At 51.2% G+C, this 12,715-nt stretch overlaps 1 protein-coding gene across 1 annotated transcript in view; it reads left to right on the top strand.

The window, feature by feature from the left end:
- The window catches only part of SND1 (staphylococcal nuclease and tudor domain containing 1), a 453,393-nt gene that overhangs the window by 147,942 nt on the left and 292,736 nt on the right, over positions 1-12,715 (top strand). The window contains exon 11 of the mRNA XM_008174151.4: positions 6,278-6,367. Coding sequence (XP_008172373.1) covers positions 6,278-6,367 — 90 coding nt within the window. The remainder of the gene's footprint in view (positions 1-6,277; positions 6,368-12,715) is intronic.

The raw sequence follows: 12,715 nt of genomic DNA, 5'->3' as shown, positions 1-12,715 counted from the left end.
CCTGCTCTGTACTTTTTCCAATTCTAATATAGCTTTTTTTGAGCTGGGGTGACCAGAACTGCATGCAGTATTTGAGGCATGGTGTGCCATGGATTTGTGTAGTGGTGGTATTTTTTTGTCTATCCCTTTCCTAACGGTTCCCAACGTTCTGTTCGCTTTGTTGACTGCTGCTGCACATTGAATGGATGTTTTCAGAGAACTAGCCATGAGGACTCCAAAATCTTTCTGGAGTGGTAAGAGCTAATTTATACAAAGTGATGGGCTTTGTATAGTTGAGATTATGTTTTCCAATATAGAATCATAGAATCAACATCGAATTACATCTGCCAGTTTGTTGCCCAGTCACCCATTTTAGCGAGATCCCTTTGGAACTCTTTGCAGTCAGCTTTGGATTAACTATCTTGAATAATTTTGTATCCTCTACAAACTTTGCCACCTCACCATTCACCCCTTTCCCAGATCGTTTATGAATATGTTGAACAGTAATAGTCCGATTACAGATCCTTGGGGGACTTGACTATTTACCCCTCTCCACTGTGAAAACAGGAAACAGAGTAGGAATAAATGCTATTTTAGCTAGTTACTGATTCCTGAGAGGACCCTCCCTTTTATCCTGTGACTGCTTACTTTGCTTAAGGTCCCACATGGAAGGCCCTTGTCAAAGGCATTCTGAAAGTCCAAGTACACTATATCAACTGAGTCACCCTTGTCCACATGTTCATTGCCCCCCCCCCCCTTTTAAGGAGTTTTAATAGATTGGTGAGGCATTTCCTTTTTCAAAAGCCATGTTGACTCTTCCCCCATCAAATTGTGTTCATCTCTCTGCCTGATAATTCTGTTAAGTTTCAACCAGTTTGCCTGGTACTGAAGTTAGGAGGGGCCTGTCTCTTCTGTTACAGCCTTGAACTCCTGATGCGGCTGCTGACCTGAGGGCGGAGTTAGACACCCATCGAAAGCCCATGCCCATGTGACGGTGACTCTGTCAGAAGAGCTGTGTGTGTGTGTGGGGGGAAGGCAGTAGCAGCTTATTGTGGGGGGCGGGGGAGGTGAAGCCTGTCGCCCTGTGCATGTTCTATAGCATGCATATCTAGGCGTTTCAATGCAGCATGGCCGTGCAGCTCACTGCTGGACAGTGTGTGGAAGATGTTCCAAGCCATGAAGGGACTGGAAGCCAGCCAGAGGGAGCCTTGTTCCTGCAATATGTTGCCTTTAGCTCTGGGGGAAGCTCTTGGCAATGGGTTGCTGTGAGAAGGCTGCAGCTTGTATTCGCTCAGAGCTGATGACATTGGGAGGCATGGGCAAGGAGCAGCAGCTTGCTTCCCCAGCAGAGGGGGCACGCGGGTGCCAATCCACCTTAACAGACCTGTCCCGGCAGGATGAGTAAAGTGAGAGTCTTCTCATGTAGGAGCTTGTACTTCAGGGGCAGAACAATAGAACAATTGAATCTGGGTCACAGTCGATCACAGTCCTGCGTTGCTGGGGGTTATGAAATGTCCCTATTTGTAAACATCAGTGTGGTTTTTACTGTAAGACCTTCATGTGTAAAAGAAAGTCCCGGTCTGCCTCTGCAAGTAGCTTCATAAACAAAAAGTACTTGAGCTTGATGTGCCTTGGCATGGACATCTGTCCCTCAGCCAGTGCCACCCAACCTCCCCCCCCCAAGCAGCCACCCACCCCCTCGGTGCTGGCATCTCTGGGCAGAGGGTTGGAGCATTGCCCAGAAGAGCAGAGGGCCCTGGGGCAGCATCCGTGTGCAGAGTGAGGATGCCTGCAGTTTGCACCAGTCTTGTGCTCAGAATTCGGGTTGGCAAACCACAGCGGATTAAGGGGGAGCGGATTCTTCTGGAGTTACCCCATTACCAGGCTGCTTCTGGTGGCTGGAATCACATGAGACTGCTTTAATTTTGGGATTCCCTCCCACCCCAGCTGAGGGCTGGACACGACTGATGTTCTGGCAGTTTGCTGCTGCTCTGAGCATTGGCCTGTGTGAGGACCTGGAGATGCCTGTCCCACACTGGAGCTCCTACTCGGACCCTACAGCTTGAGGCCTAAATGCAGATACCCCCATGCTGCAGCCCAGCCAGTGCCTGTTGGACACCAGAGCGCAGAGAGATGGGCTAGTCCAGCAGTACAGCGCTCTAGTTAGACTTGCTGCAATGTGCCCATCCCATGGCATACAGTCTGTAGCAACAAAACCACATGGTAGCGAACTGGACCAATGCTCACAGACCAAAACCCTTCTAGATTCCCCCTTATGGTGTCTCTCCCCCCCCCCCCCCCCCCAAGAAACTGAGGCTCTACCTACACTGTGCCGTCCACTCATCCTCCTTCCCTCCCACCTTTCCCCAAAGGAGCCTAGGAGAGCGGGTAACTCTTGTACTGAGACTTGAAGGGAAAGGTTTGGGCTCTGGGGACCCAGTGAGAGAAGTGACTGGTCCAAGGGTAGGGTGGAGTCAGGAATAAATCCCAAGAGCTCTGATTTCCAGCTGCTAGAGACTGTTCCCAGCCTGTATTGGTTACAGGAGACCACCTAGTCTCTGCCCTTCGTTCCTAGATAGCATGTATTATTACATTCACTGCTGTAGCCCGTTACCACTGTCCTAGGGAGCAATACCGCTCCATGAATCCCAGAGCCCAGGACGCTGCCTTACTTGCTGTGAGTGTAACGCTGGGGGCTGGAACCCAGACACACACGTGAGGGTGGCAGGCAACAGCAATGGGAGGAGTGGGGTGATTGCACAGTCTTACAGATGAGCTGTGGGCACGACTGGATCAACCAAGTAACTCCTCATTTCCTTGACATTTGTTTCAACCTCTGCCTCTGTTTCTACTTTGGCCTGTTTCCGTCCATGCATTTGACTTTCCTCAGCAAGTGCTGAGCAGTTGTTGAGCCAGCCGTCGAGGCTCAGATCCTAAAGATTTTGCTCCTGGGGTTGCGTCTTCTGTTGGGTGAGACATTCTCTGGTGTTTAATGTCAATTCCTCGGGCTGCAAAAGAAAATCCTTGTTAATGAGCCGGCATCCGCTGTAGATTGCAGACTTAGGGAGGTCAGAGGCCTGCATCTGGGTTGTATGTTCTAGGATGAAATAGACGGCGGAATAGTTCTTTTCCATCGAGTTGGAGGTTTGCTGTAATTCCAGGGTGGGCAGGCTCCAGCCTCCCAAACCGCACCCATTCGTTTACATTGTCTTAAACAAGTTTCTGATGCAAAGTAGCCACAATTCTGAGTGTGAGGGGAAGCCTGCAGCAGGGATCACGTCCTGAGCAGACTGAACCTATAAGGCGCTCTAATGGCTGTAATAGGGAGCTGCATTGGTTTACCCCAGGGGTTTTCAAACTGAATTGCACTGCAACCCCCCCGCTAACAGAGTTACTACATGGCATGGGGGGGGGGAGCCCGCGCCCTGTCGCCGCATGTGGGGGGACATGGGGCTGCAGCCTGAGCCACGTTGCCCTGAGTCAGGGTGGAGCTTGTGCTTCAGCCATGGGTCCCAGCAAGTCTAATGCTGGCCCTGATGAGCCCATTGAAATGGGGTCCTGACCCCCATAAGAACGGCCGTACTGGGTCAGACCAAAGGTCCATCTAGCCCAGTATCCTGTCCTCTGACAGTGGCCAATGCCAGGTGCCCCAGAGGGAGTGGGGCACCTGGCATTGGCCAGGTAATGATCAAGTGATCAAGTTTGAGAACTGCTGGTTTACCCATTAATGTTTCCAGGTGATTCTGGTGCTGGTGGGTAGTATTAGGCCCTCCTAGGCACAGCTCTGGTCTTGAACCCCTAGTAATCCTTCCTCCTGCAGGAATCCCTGGGTGCGATTCTGTGCTGGGTAGATCAGGAAAGCTTTATTTTTATTTATATTACCATAGCACCTTAGCGCCCCAGTCATGGGCAGGACCCCATTGTGCTGGGGGCGGTACGCAGACAGCCCCTGCCCCACAGAGCTTACAGTCCACCCAAGATGAGAGGCAATGGATAGATACAGACGGGAGTACAAGGAGACGGTAGTGGCCAGCATAGCAGACAGTGGTCTCAGTGGCCTGTCAGGTTGTCTGGCCCATCGCTGTCGTATCTGAGCGCTTCAGACTCTGTACTGTATTTGTCCCCTCAACACCCCTGTGAGGCAGGGCCACGCTCTTACCCTGTTTTCCACATGGTCACTGAGGCTTGGGGCGCACGGTGACTTGCCTGAGGGGTCCCAGGAAGACTGGGGTGGAGCAGAGACTGGACCCCTCTTCCTCTGACTAGATGATCATAATGGTCCCTTCTAGCCTTAAGGTGGCTGGTGTGGCCAGTTCCAATGCAAGTGTCCCCACCAGCTGGCTTTTAAGCTGTGGGTCGAGGGGGGAGACCCCCTCTAGAACTGAGGGCCATGCACTCTCCCTGACCCCCCACTTCTGAGCCTGTCCATGACTCGATGTTGGTGGGGTTCTGTCAGTGGAGGTTTTGCCCACTGGGAGCTGAGACGAGTTTGTGGGAGTAGCTCTCACAGCAAAGTCCATGTACTCTCTCATTCACTCCCTGGACTTCTCCAGGTCCAGTTGCAAGGGGGCATTAGTAGTACTTCCCTGCCATTCGCTGCTTATTAGCCTTGCCGATGCATTTGCCAGATTTGTAGCTTTCCCCTCATTAAAACTCCCTGTTGCCCCTCCCGCTCTGACTGCATGGCAGCGATTTCTGCTGGAAACTTTTTTTCCTCTTGCTCTTTGAAGGGTCTTTATCACCACAAGATGCCTTAAGTAGCTGGTAGACAGCGGTAACTGGTATGCAGTGAGATGCCCTGCGATTCCCTGTCATTGGTGTCGCATCCCACGAGTGCTATTAATCACTAGCCGATAATGAGCTTGCCTAGCGAGCAGCTTTTCCACCAGAGCCTGTGAGAGTGGAGGACGTGCCCTGAGCTTGCCAGGTTACCTTAATTAAGGAGCCCTTTTTAGTGTTTTGGTGGGGAGGTGAAAACAGTATGGGTGGGAATGAAGGTGCTGTGTGCAAAGGCTTCTTAATGAGAGGCCTTCTGATTCCTTCCCCCCTCCTGTAGGAAATGCTCGGGGTGCTGTGTAACCTGGAGCTGAGACATGCCGGGCTGTAAAGCCTGGATGCAGTGGGCTCCAGCCTTGCAAATGAGTGTGAACATTTGCACGATTCAGTGGGTTCCCCCGATAAAACCGACCCCCCCCCCCCTTTTAATCACCGAGCTGCTGTTGAGTTCTCCTGAGAAACCAGTGGAACCTGCCGTTCGGTTGAGAGGCTGCTCCAAAGGGCAAGGAGCTCTGTGGCGGCTAGTGCCGGCCTCTGAGTCTGATGCGGGTAGAGGCCTAAGGGTGGCCCCTGGTTAACTGCCAGGACTGATGGGGCTTTGGCGGGCTGGCGGCCTCAGATGGTGCCATGGTGCATCGCCATTCATTCCTGTTCCAGCCTCTTGCGGTGTGCATCGCCACGCGGAAGTGCCTCTTGCAGGGTCTCCGAGTGTTGACCAGCAACGGGCACTGCATGTGTGGGTGTGAAATGGGAGGCTCGTGTCTCTGGAGAAGACCTGTTAATGAGGAAGCTACTGGCCACCAACCTGGCTAAGCCATGATTGAAGGCTGGTCGATGTGCTCTGCGGGGGGTAAGCCCCGCCCCCGGGCAAGAGGGGCTGGAATTAGGCGGAATGGGACAAAACTGAGCAAAGGCAAGCGGAGGCTGAGTATCAAGAATAACCTCCTGATAAGAAGATAGGCCAGGCTGAGGAGCAGTCTCTTAGTGGATGGGGGAGGTGTCTCTGTTGCGTGGGAAACTTTAAGACTGAACTGGAAGAAGTGCTGCTGGGGACAGTCCTATGCTGGCTGGAGGGGTGAAGAGAGGATGAGGGTAAATTTTGATCCCTCAAATCTGCTTCTTGGGGCTTGTCTACATGATAAAATTGCCCAGAATAGCTCCCTATGTAGACACTCTGTGCTCTGGAATACCATCACTTTATTCCAGAATTGCTCCACTTTGGAAGTGCAGTAATTATTCCAGAATCGTGTGTCCACATGGGGAGATTATTCTGGATTAGTGCTTGCTCAGTAGCTAGTCTGGTTAAATTCACTGTGTAGTCAAGCCTTTATGATCCAGAGACGCCTTGAAGGATCCAATACACTAGAGCCCAAGGGGACAGCCTCTCCTCCTGTTCTCTGTGCTGCTGTCTGGGTGAGTCCCTTCTGCTGCTCAGGGCCTCCTGTGCAGTGCACTGATTGGCTGGCTGCACCTTCACTTTTCGCTGCTACCAGGCTTATTTGGGTTTTCCTCTTCGTTGCAGGACAAGAACCGGAAGCTGCGCCCGCTCTATGACATTCCATACATGTTTGAAGCCCGGGAGTTCCTGCGGAAAAAGCTCATCGGAAAGAAGGTAAGAGACTGGATCAGGATTTAGAAATTGCTTGTTGGAGCAACCTGCAGACCAGCTGGCTAGAGCTGCCATCTTGTTGGGCCTCATGGGCCGAGCAGACTCAGACCAAGGAAAACCCAGTTGCTACTGGAAGAAGTGCTGAAAATACGTCTGGTCGTGCTCTCCATTACATGGTACAAAGCTGATGTCTCTGTGAGGTGTGTGTGTGGGGTGTTGAGCTGCTGTTCCTGGGAATGAGAGGGGAACCCACCCCTTGGCTGTGGTTCGATTTCACAGCAGCTTGTTCTGAGAGTGTCCCAGGGGAAGTTTAGGGAGCAGAATAGAATTCCTGTTCCTCCAGCTGACTGGCGCGACCGCTGTTGGTGCTTTCCCACTCCAGACACGGCTGCACGTGCTTAGGGGATGGTGAAGAATTCCAGCCCTGTAAGCGCTTGGGAGTAGAAGGTGCTGGCGAGAGATACCGGAGTGTTATCCTTTGTTTTAGGGGTGGGAAGAGGGCTTCTTGCCAAAGAAATGGCCCCCGTGCTAAACAGAAGCAAGCCAGCTCCCTTTGGGCTCTAGAATCATAGAATCATAGAATATCAGGGTTGGAAGGGACCTCAAGAGGTCATCTAGTCCAACCCCCTGCTCAAAGCAGGACCAATTCCCAGCTAAATCATCTAAGGTTCTTTAAAACGCACAGGCGAAGAACTAGCCCGTTGTTCCTGTGTAGCTGGCTGCATGCTGTGCAGTACGTTCCTCTGTCCTTGGAGTTTCGCTTTCAACCATCTGCTGCAGTGAACGTTGAGAGGTCTGGGCTACAGTCCCAGGACACGTCCTTTCCATGTCACTGGAGCATACGTGGATCTACACCCCAGTGACTGAATGTGGCTGGGAAGGTGGAAGCTATTCTGGCTTGCTATGACAAGATGCATACAGTGGTAATGTTACATGATTCAGCATTCAGCCTAGAGATACTGGTTCTATTTTCAGCCCTGCCACTGACCTGCTGCATGACCTTCGGCAAGTCAGTTCTCTCCCTGCTTCTGTTTTTCCTCCCCTCTCTGCGTTGCCTCTTCAGCTGGTAGTCTGCAGGGCAGGGACTGTTTCTTACTGTGTGTGTACAGCACCTAGCGCAGTGGGGGCCTGATCTCACGTGGGGGCTCAATGAGCCACCACAGTGCAAACATTGAATACCTCCACCTTACCTCTGTCCCCGCGTGGTGGTATGATCCAGACCTCAGTTACGTTAGTGCGTACTGTTTCTACAGTGCCAGGTAACTTCCTTATTTCCACCCCCCTCTAGTTCCTTGTTTTCCTGGCCTGTTTTTCTGTGCTGGTTTAGAGCCATTCTGGGGAATGAAGAGTATAATATGCATTTTACTACCGACGCACATGCTCAGGATGCAATTTTCAAATGCACATAAAATGGTCAAATAAATCAATTTCCTCCATAGCAAGGCAGCTCATTTCTGCTCATTGAGGACTATTTCCATGCCTAATTGCATCTTTCCATTTCAGAGACTTGTTTATATATTAAAAAGATTTGCAGGGGTTTTTTTAAGTGGCAAAGTCTGTCGCTTGTCTCCTTCAGGAAATGGCTGTAGGGAATTAGACCTAAAGACCCCCGATCTCTGGGTCAATGTGAGCCTAAAAGAAGGCTTCATCCAGTAACTGGCATTTGGAAAGGGGTGGTGATAGGGTGTTAAAGGGAATTGTCTAGCAAGATTATCTGTTCGTGGCCTAGTTCCTGCTGTCATCGGGGTGCTGACTGCTTGGTGCTGTACCAAGTGAAGGAAGACAGCCCCTGCCCCATGGAGCTTTTCAGGCAGGCTGTATGGGCTGGTGTGTAGAGACAGTCTCCCCTTGATGCAGCACAGTAGGGTTCTTTCACTGGCGTCAGAACAGCTAGAATAACCCTGCACAAGGGGGTTTTGGGGGGAGAAGGAGTCGCTGGAAGAAATTGTCCTTTGCTAGGCAGAGCTCCAGCCGAGGTGCCGAGACACGTAGAGAAGCAATGATGAAAGCAGGCAAAACCCTTTGAATCCATTTCTCCGAGCGCCTGCAGCTCCCGTTTCAGGGCAGGTGGAATGACGATAAATACCAAGCGCAGCTAATCGGGCTCCAAAGCATTTTAATATTCTGTCAATAACACTCCAGTGTGGGCCTTGGGGCTCGGCCTCTTTAATGCCTGCTTTAAAGAGTGATCCCCAGACAGGTGTCTGTGAGGGTGGAGGCCTCTCCCTCAGAGCAGCCCCTTTCCTGTTCATGTCATCTTGTTACACCCGTGACCGAGTGTGCGGGAGACGTGGCTGGGCTGCTGTCTCCACAGAGCTCATTAGCAACAAGTGTGCTTATTTTTAATTTAGGCAAATGCAGGTTCTTCCGAGAAGTGTTTACATGAAAATATGGCACTTAGGCAGCTCGCGATATACTGAAGCCGTCTTAATTATGTGCTTAAAAGCACCTCAATCCCTCATTGAGTTGGAGCCTGGGGTTTATTTTGGAAGCAGGTCTGGCAGTGTTCTGGTCCTTGTGTGTGAGGTTAAGGGCTGCAGCTCTGAAACACGAGGCTGGAAGTCTGTGGCTCTGTCGGTCTGGAGCTCTGGTTGCAGGAGGCACTCTTTGAAAGGCTGGGCTGCATCTGATTTAGATGGTGCCAGCCAAAACACATTCTCCTCACGCCTTGCAGGTAGCATTGGATGGATGCATTCTTGCACCATTTCCATGGATCATGTCATGCAGCTGGGCTGCAGGGTGAAGTTGGGGGTAGTGTCTCGCCTGAGATCAGTCCTGGCTCAAGTTGCTCTTGAATTAGTCATGCTCGTGGTAGACTTACTGCCGGTAATAGCTCGGTTGCCTTTTCCAGCTAGGTCAGCCAGAGCCTTAAGAACCCGTGTTAAGTCCATACAGGTGTGTTCCCTTCCTGCACGGCCTCTAACTGCTATGGGGAAGCCAGGAAGCCTTGTCTTTCAGATCCCTCTGCACCACGTAGCTTGTGAGCAGAATGCACGGTGAAGAAAGGCTAGTGCATTAGTGCGAACATTGTGTGTGCCAGTGGGCATGTCCTTGGGAGCAGCTCTCTGTGCGAGAGGGGTGTGAATGTTACATGCTCAACTTGGAATGAGTACATTGCATAGGTGCCGGGGGGCCCTCCGAGAAGATGAATAACGGTAAAGGATTCCCCTTAATCTCAGCAAACTTTCTGCTAGAGCTTGCTCGTGAATTTGGCTGTTCCAAAGCTTGCTCCTGGTAGAACGTCTCTGTCCCTGCCCCTAGCTGGCTCTGTCCTTCTATATCCTGGGTTGAAACTAATAGGACCCTGATCTGAGCTGTTAGTGTGAGTCTTCAGAATAACTGTGCATCTTAAGGGGCTGGTTACCAGTATTGGGCAGAGCTTAGACTGGAGGTGGGCTTGGTACTGGGGAGGTGATTTGTGTGTGAACGTTATTGTGCAGTATCTGGGTTTGCTGAGATGTTTGTTGCTGTGTCTGGTGGCAGGACTGCGGCGTTCAGAAGGTAGAACTCTGTAATGGGTTGAAATACCTCTGCAGCCAATGGTAACAGCTCTTTGTATGGCGGGCTAGATTGTAGTTGATGTTGGGGCACCTAAGGCTATTTGTAATAGGTGCTCTCTTGTAATTAGAAATCAAAATACTTCGTCTGGGAGCTTCTGCTTAGACTAAAACGGCTTCCCACGGAATCCGTTCTCTGCCTGCAGGCGGATCTGATGTCCCCTCAGAATTGCAGTGAACGGGAGCAAGGAGCAGTTCAGTGCCCCTGCAGCAGGGGTGAGCATGTGGGCATGCTCAGCTGTGGGAAGCAGGCCGTTCACGGATGCTGGAGGTTTCATGCCCAGACCACAGCTCTTTTCCCCAGCCATGTCTCAATGCAGGGACACGTCCCTGTCTCCTTATCCCCTGTGGGGTTACCTAACGGGAAGAGCTGTCTCAGGGCTGCTCCAAAGCCAAAGGTGCTGGTAATCCTCATTGGTCTTCCAGGCCCTTAAGTTCTTCCTTTCCTGGTTTAGATACCTTCCCCTCCCCCACTGGTTTGTTCTCCTTCATTCCTCTGCCCAGGGATGTACCCCGATACCCAGTTCCTTCAGAAACACTCCTTTGTGACTCCCTCTCCTCTGCTGCCGTGTTCCTGCCTGGGCACCTTGCTTCGAGCGCCACTACTTCTTTCCAGCTGTTTGTCTGATATGTTAGCAACTTTACAAATCCCTCCTGCTCAGCTACCGAAACACGCGACAGGAACATGACAGTCGGCATGCCCCTTTGCCGTGCTATGCAAACACGCGACATGAACGTGACAGTCGGCATGCCCCTTTGCCGTGCTATGCAAACACGCGACATGAACGTGACAGTCGGCATGCCCCTTTGCCGTGCTATGCAAACACGCGACATGAACGTGACAGTCGGCATGCCCCTTTGCCGTGCTATGCAGTGGCCTAGTCAAGTGCCTCTTGCTAGAGAGTTGAACTTCACTGTACTTCTGGGCATGTGGCTTTAGGGAACTTCCAAAGGCTGGGCACCAATTTTCTCCTCACTAACTAGCACATCAAGTCTCTTCTAGTTATGGTGAGTACTGGATAAATAATCAATGAGCTAAGTACAGATTCTCGGGCCAGAAGGACCATTGTGATCATCTCGTCTGACCTTCTGTCTGACACAGGCCAGAGAACTTCCCCCAAATAATTTCTAGAGCAGATTTTAGAAAAAGTCCAATCTTGATTTTAAAAATTGTCAGTGCTGGAGAATCCATCATGATGCTTGGTAAATCATTCCCATGGTTACTCACTGTTTTTTTACAAAAAAAAAGAATTTAAAATTTTTACATCTTCTCTAGTCTGAATTTGTTTGGCTTCAGCTTCCAGCCATTGGATCATGTTAGAGCTTCCTCTGCTAGACTGGAGAGCTCATGAGCAAATACGTGTTCCCCAGGCTAGGTACTTACAGACTGATCAAGTCACCCTGAACCTTCTCTTTGTTAAAGTGAATAGATTGAGCTCCTTATTCTTGTCACTCTCAGGCAGGTTTTCCACTCCTTAAATCATTCTCATGGCTCTTCTCTGACCCTCTCCAATTTCTCAGCATCGTTCTTGAACTGTGACACCAGAACTGGGCACAGGATCCCAGCAACGGTCGCACCTGTGGCAAATCCAGAGGTAAAATAACCCCTCTGCTCCTCCTCGAGATTCCCCTGTTCATGCATCCAAGGATGGCATTAGCTCTTTGGGTCACCGCTCATGTCATCTGTCAGTTTCCTGGGCACATCAGTGATGTGTTAACTTTTTCCATTACCGTCAATGCCACCTTCCCCAGCAACCTGAGCCCAGCCATGGGGTACTCCACGTTTCCTTGGTGTTGAGCCCTTCCTGCTTTCTTGGCAGTGTCTGAAGTCTCCTGTAAAGAGATGCACTTTTTTGCATGTTCATCTTGTAAACAGCGGTCATGTCACGTCTCTTGCTGGTCTTACTGGGAACTACCCTGAAAGTCTCGGATGTGGATTTTTCACTTTTCCTACCTTTAGCCCCCCTCCCTCCCTCCCCAAGCTGTGTGGCAGGCATGAAACGCAGCCCAGATCTTTAACCAGCCTGACTAGAAATCCTTCACCCTTAGGTCTCACTGCCTTGGTATTTGTGCTGACATCCGTTGTCTAGCTCTCCAGTTGTCCAGAGGTATTTGTCAGGAACAACAGGCTTGGCTGGACCTGTATTTGTGGTGAAAAAATTGAGCAGCAAAACCCTTTTGAAGAGTTGCTGAGAGGCCTCGTTCCTACATTAATAAAAGGCCGAGACTTTTACACCTCTCCAGCAAACCTTCACAAATCCCTGTGGGGGGGTTTCACCTTCCTCTGCAGCGTGTGCCCCCGGTCACTTGCTGGTGTTTGAACTAGAGTAAATGGTGGATTCTCTGTAACTTGAAGTCTTTAAATCAAGCTCCGAGGACATCAGTAACTCAGCCGGAGGTTAGGGGCCTGTTATGAGAGTGGCCGGATGAGGTTCTGTGGCCTGCGATGTGCAGGAGGTCAGACTAGATAATCATGATGGTCCCTTCTGGCCTTAAAGCCTGAGTCTAAATCCTCTGCCTTGAGCCCGACCCACGGTAACCTGCCCTAGCTCAGCACAGAACCAGAGTCTCTTCTCCCAGTTCTGGTTTCCTTCTGCTCAGCGGCATGCCCAGGCTGTCCTCTGGCTGGGGCCCAGCAATCCCCGTCCTGGGAAAAGTTACGGCCTTTTCTCCTTCCTCCTCATGGGGCTTGGCCTCAGTGCAGCCTCTAATGCTGCGGTCCTTCCTCCACAGCTACTGCAGGCTCTGCCCCCTCCCAGGATTACCACTCGGCTCCCACCTATCTGCCCGCTCA

Source organism: Chrysemys picta, chromosome 1, assembly GCF_011386835.1.
Source record: "Chrysemys picta bellii isolate R12L10 chromosome 1, ASM1138683v2, whole genome shotgun sequence".
Classification (NCBI taxonomy): Eukaryota; Metazoa; Chordata; order Testudines; family Emydidae; genus Chrysemys; species Chrysemys picta.
This window is presented reverse-complemented; position numbering and strand designations above follow the sequence as displayed.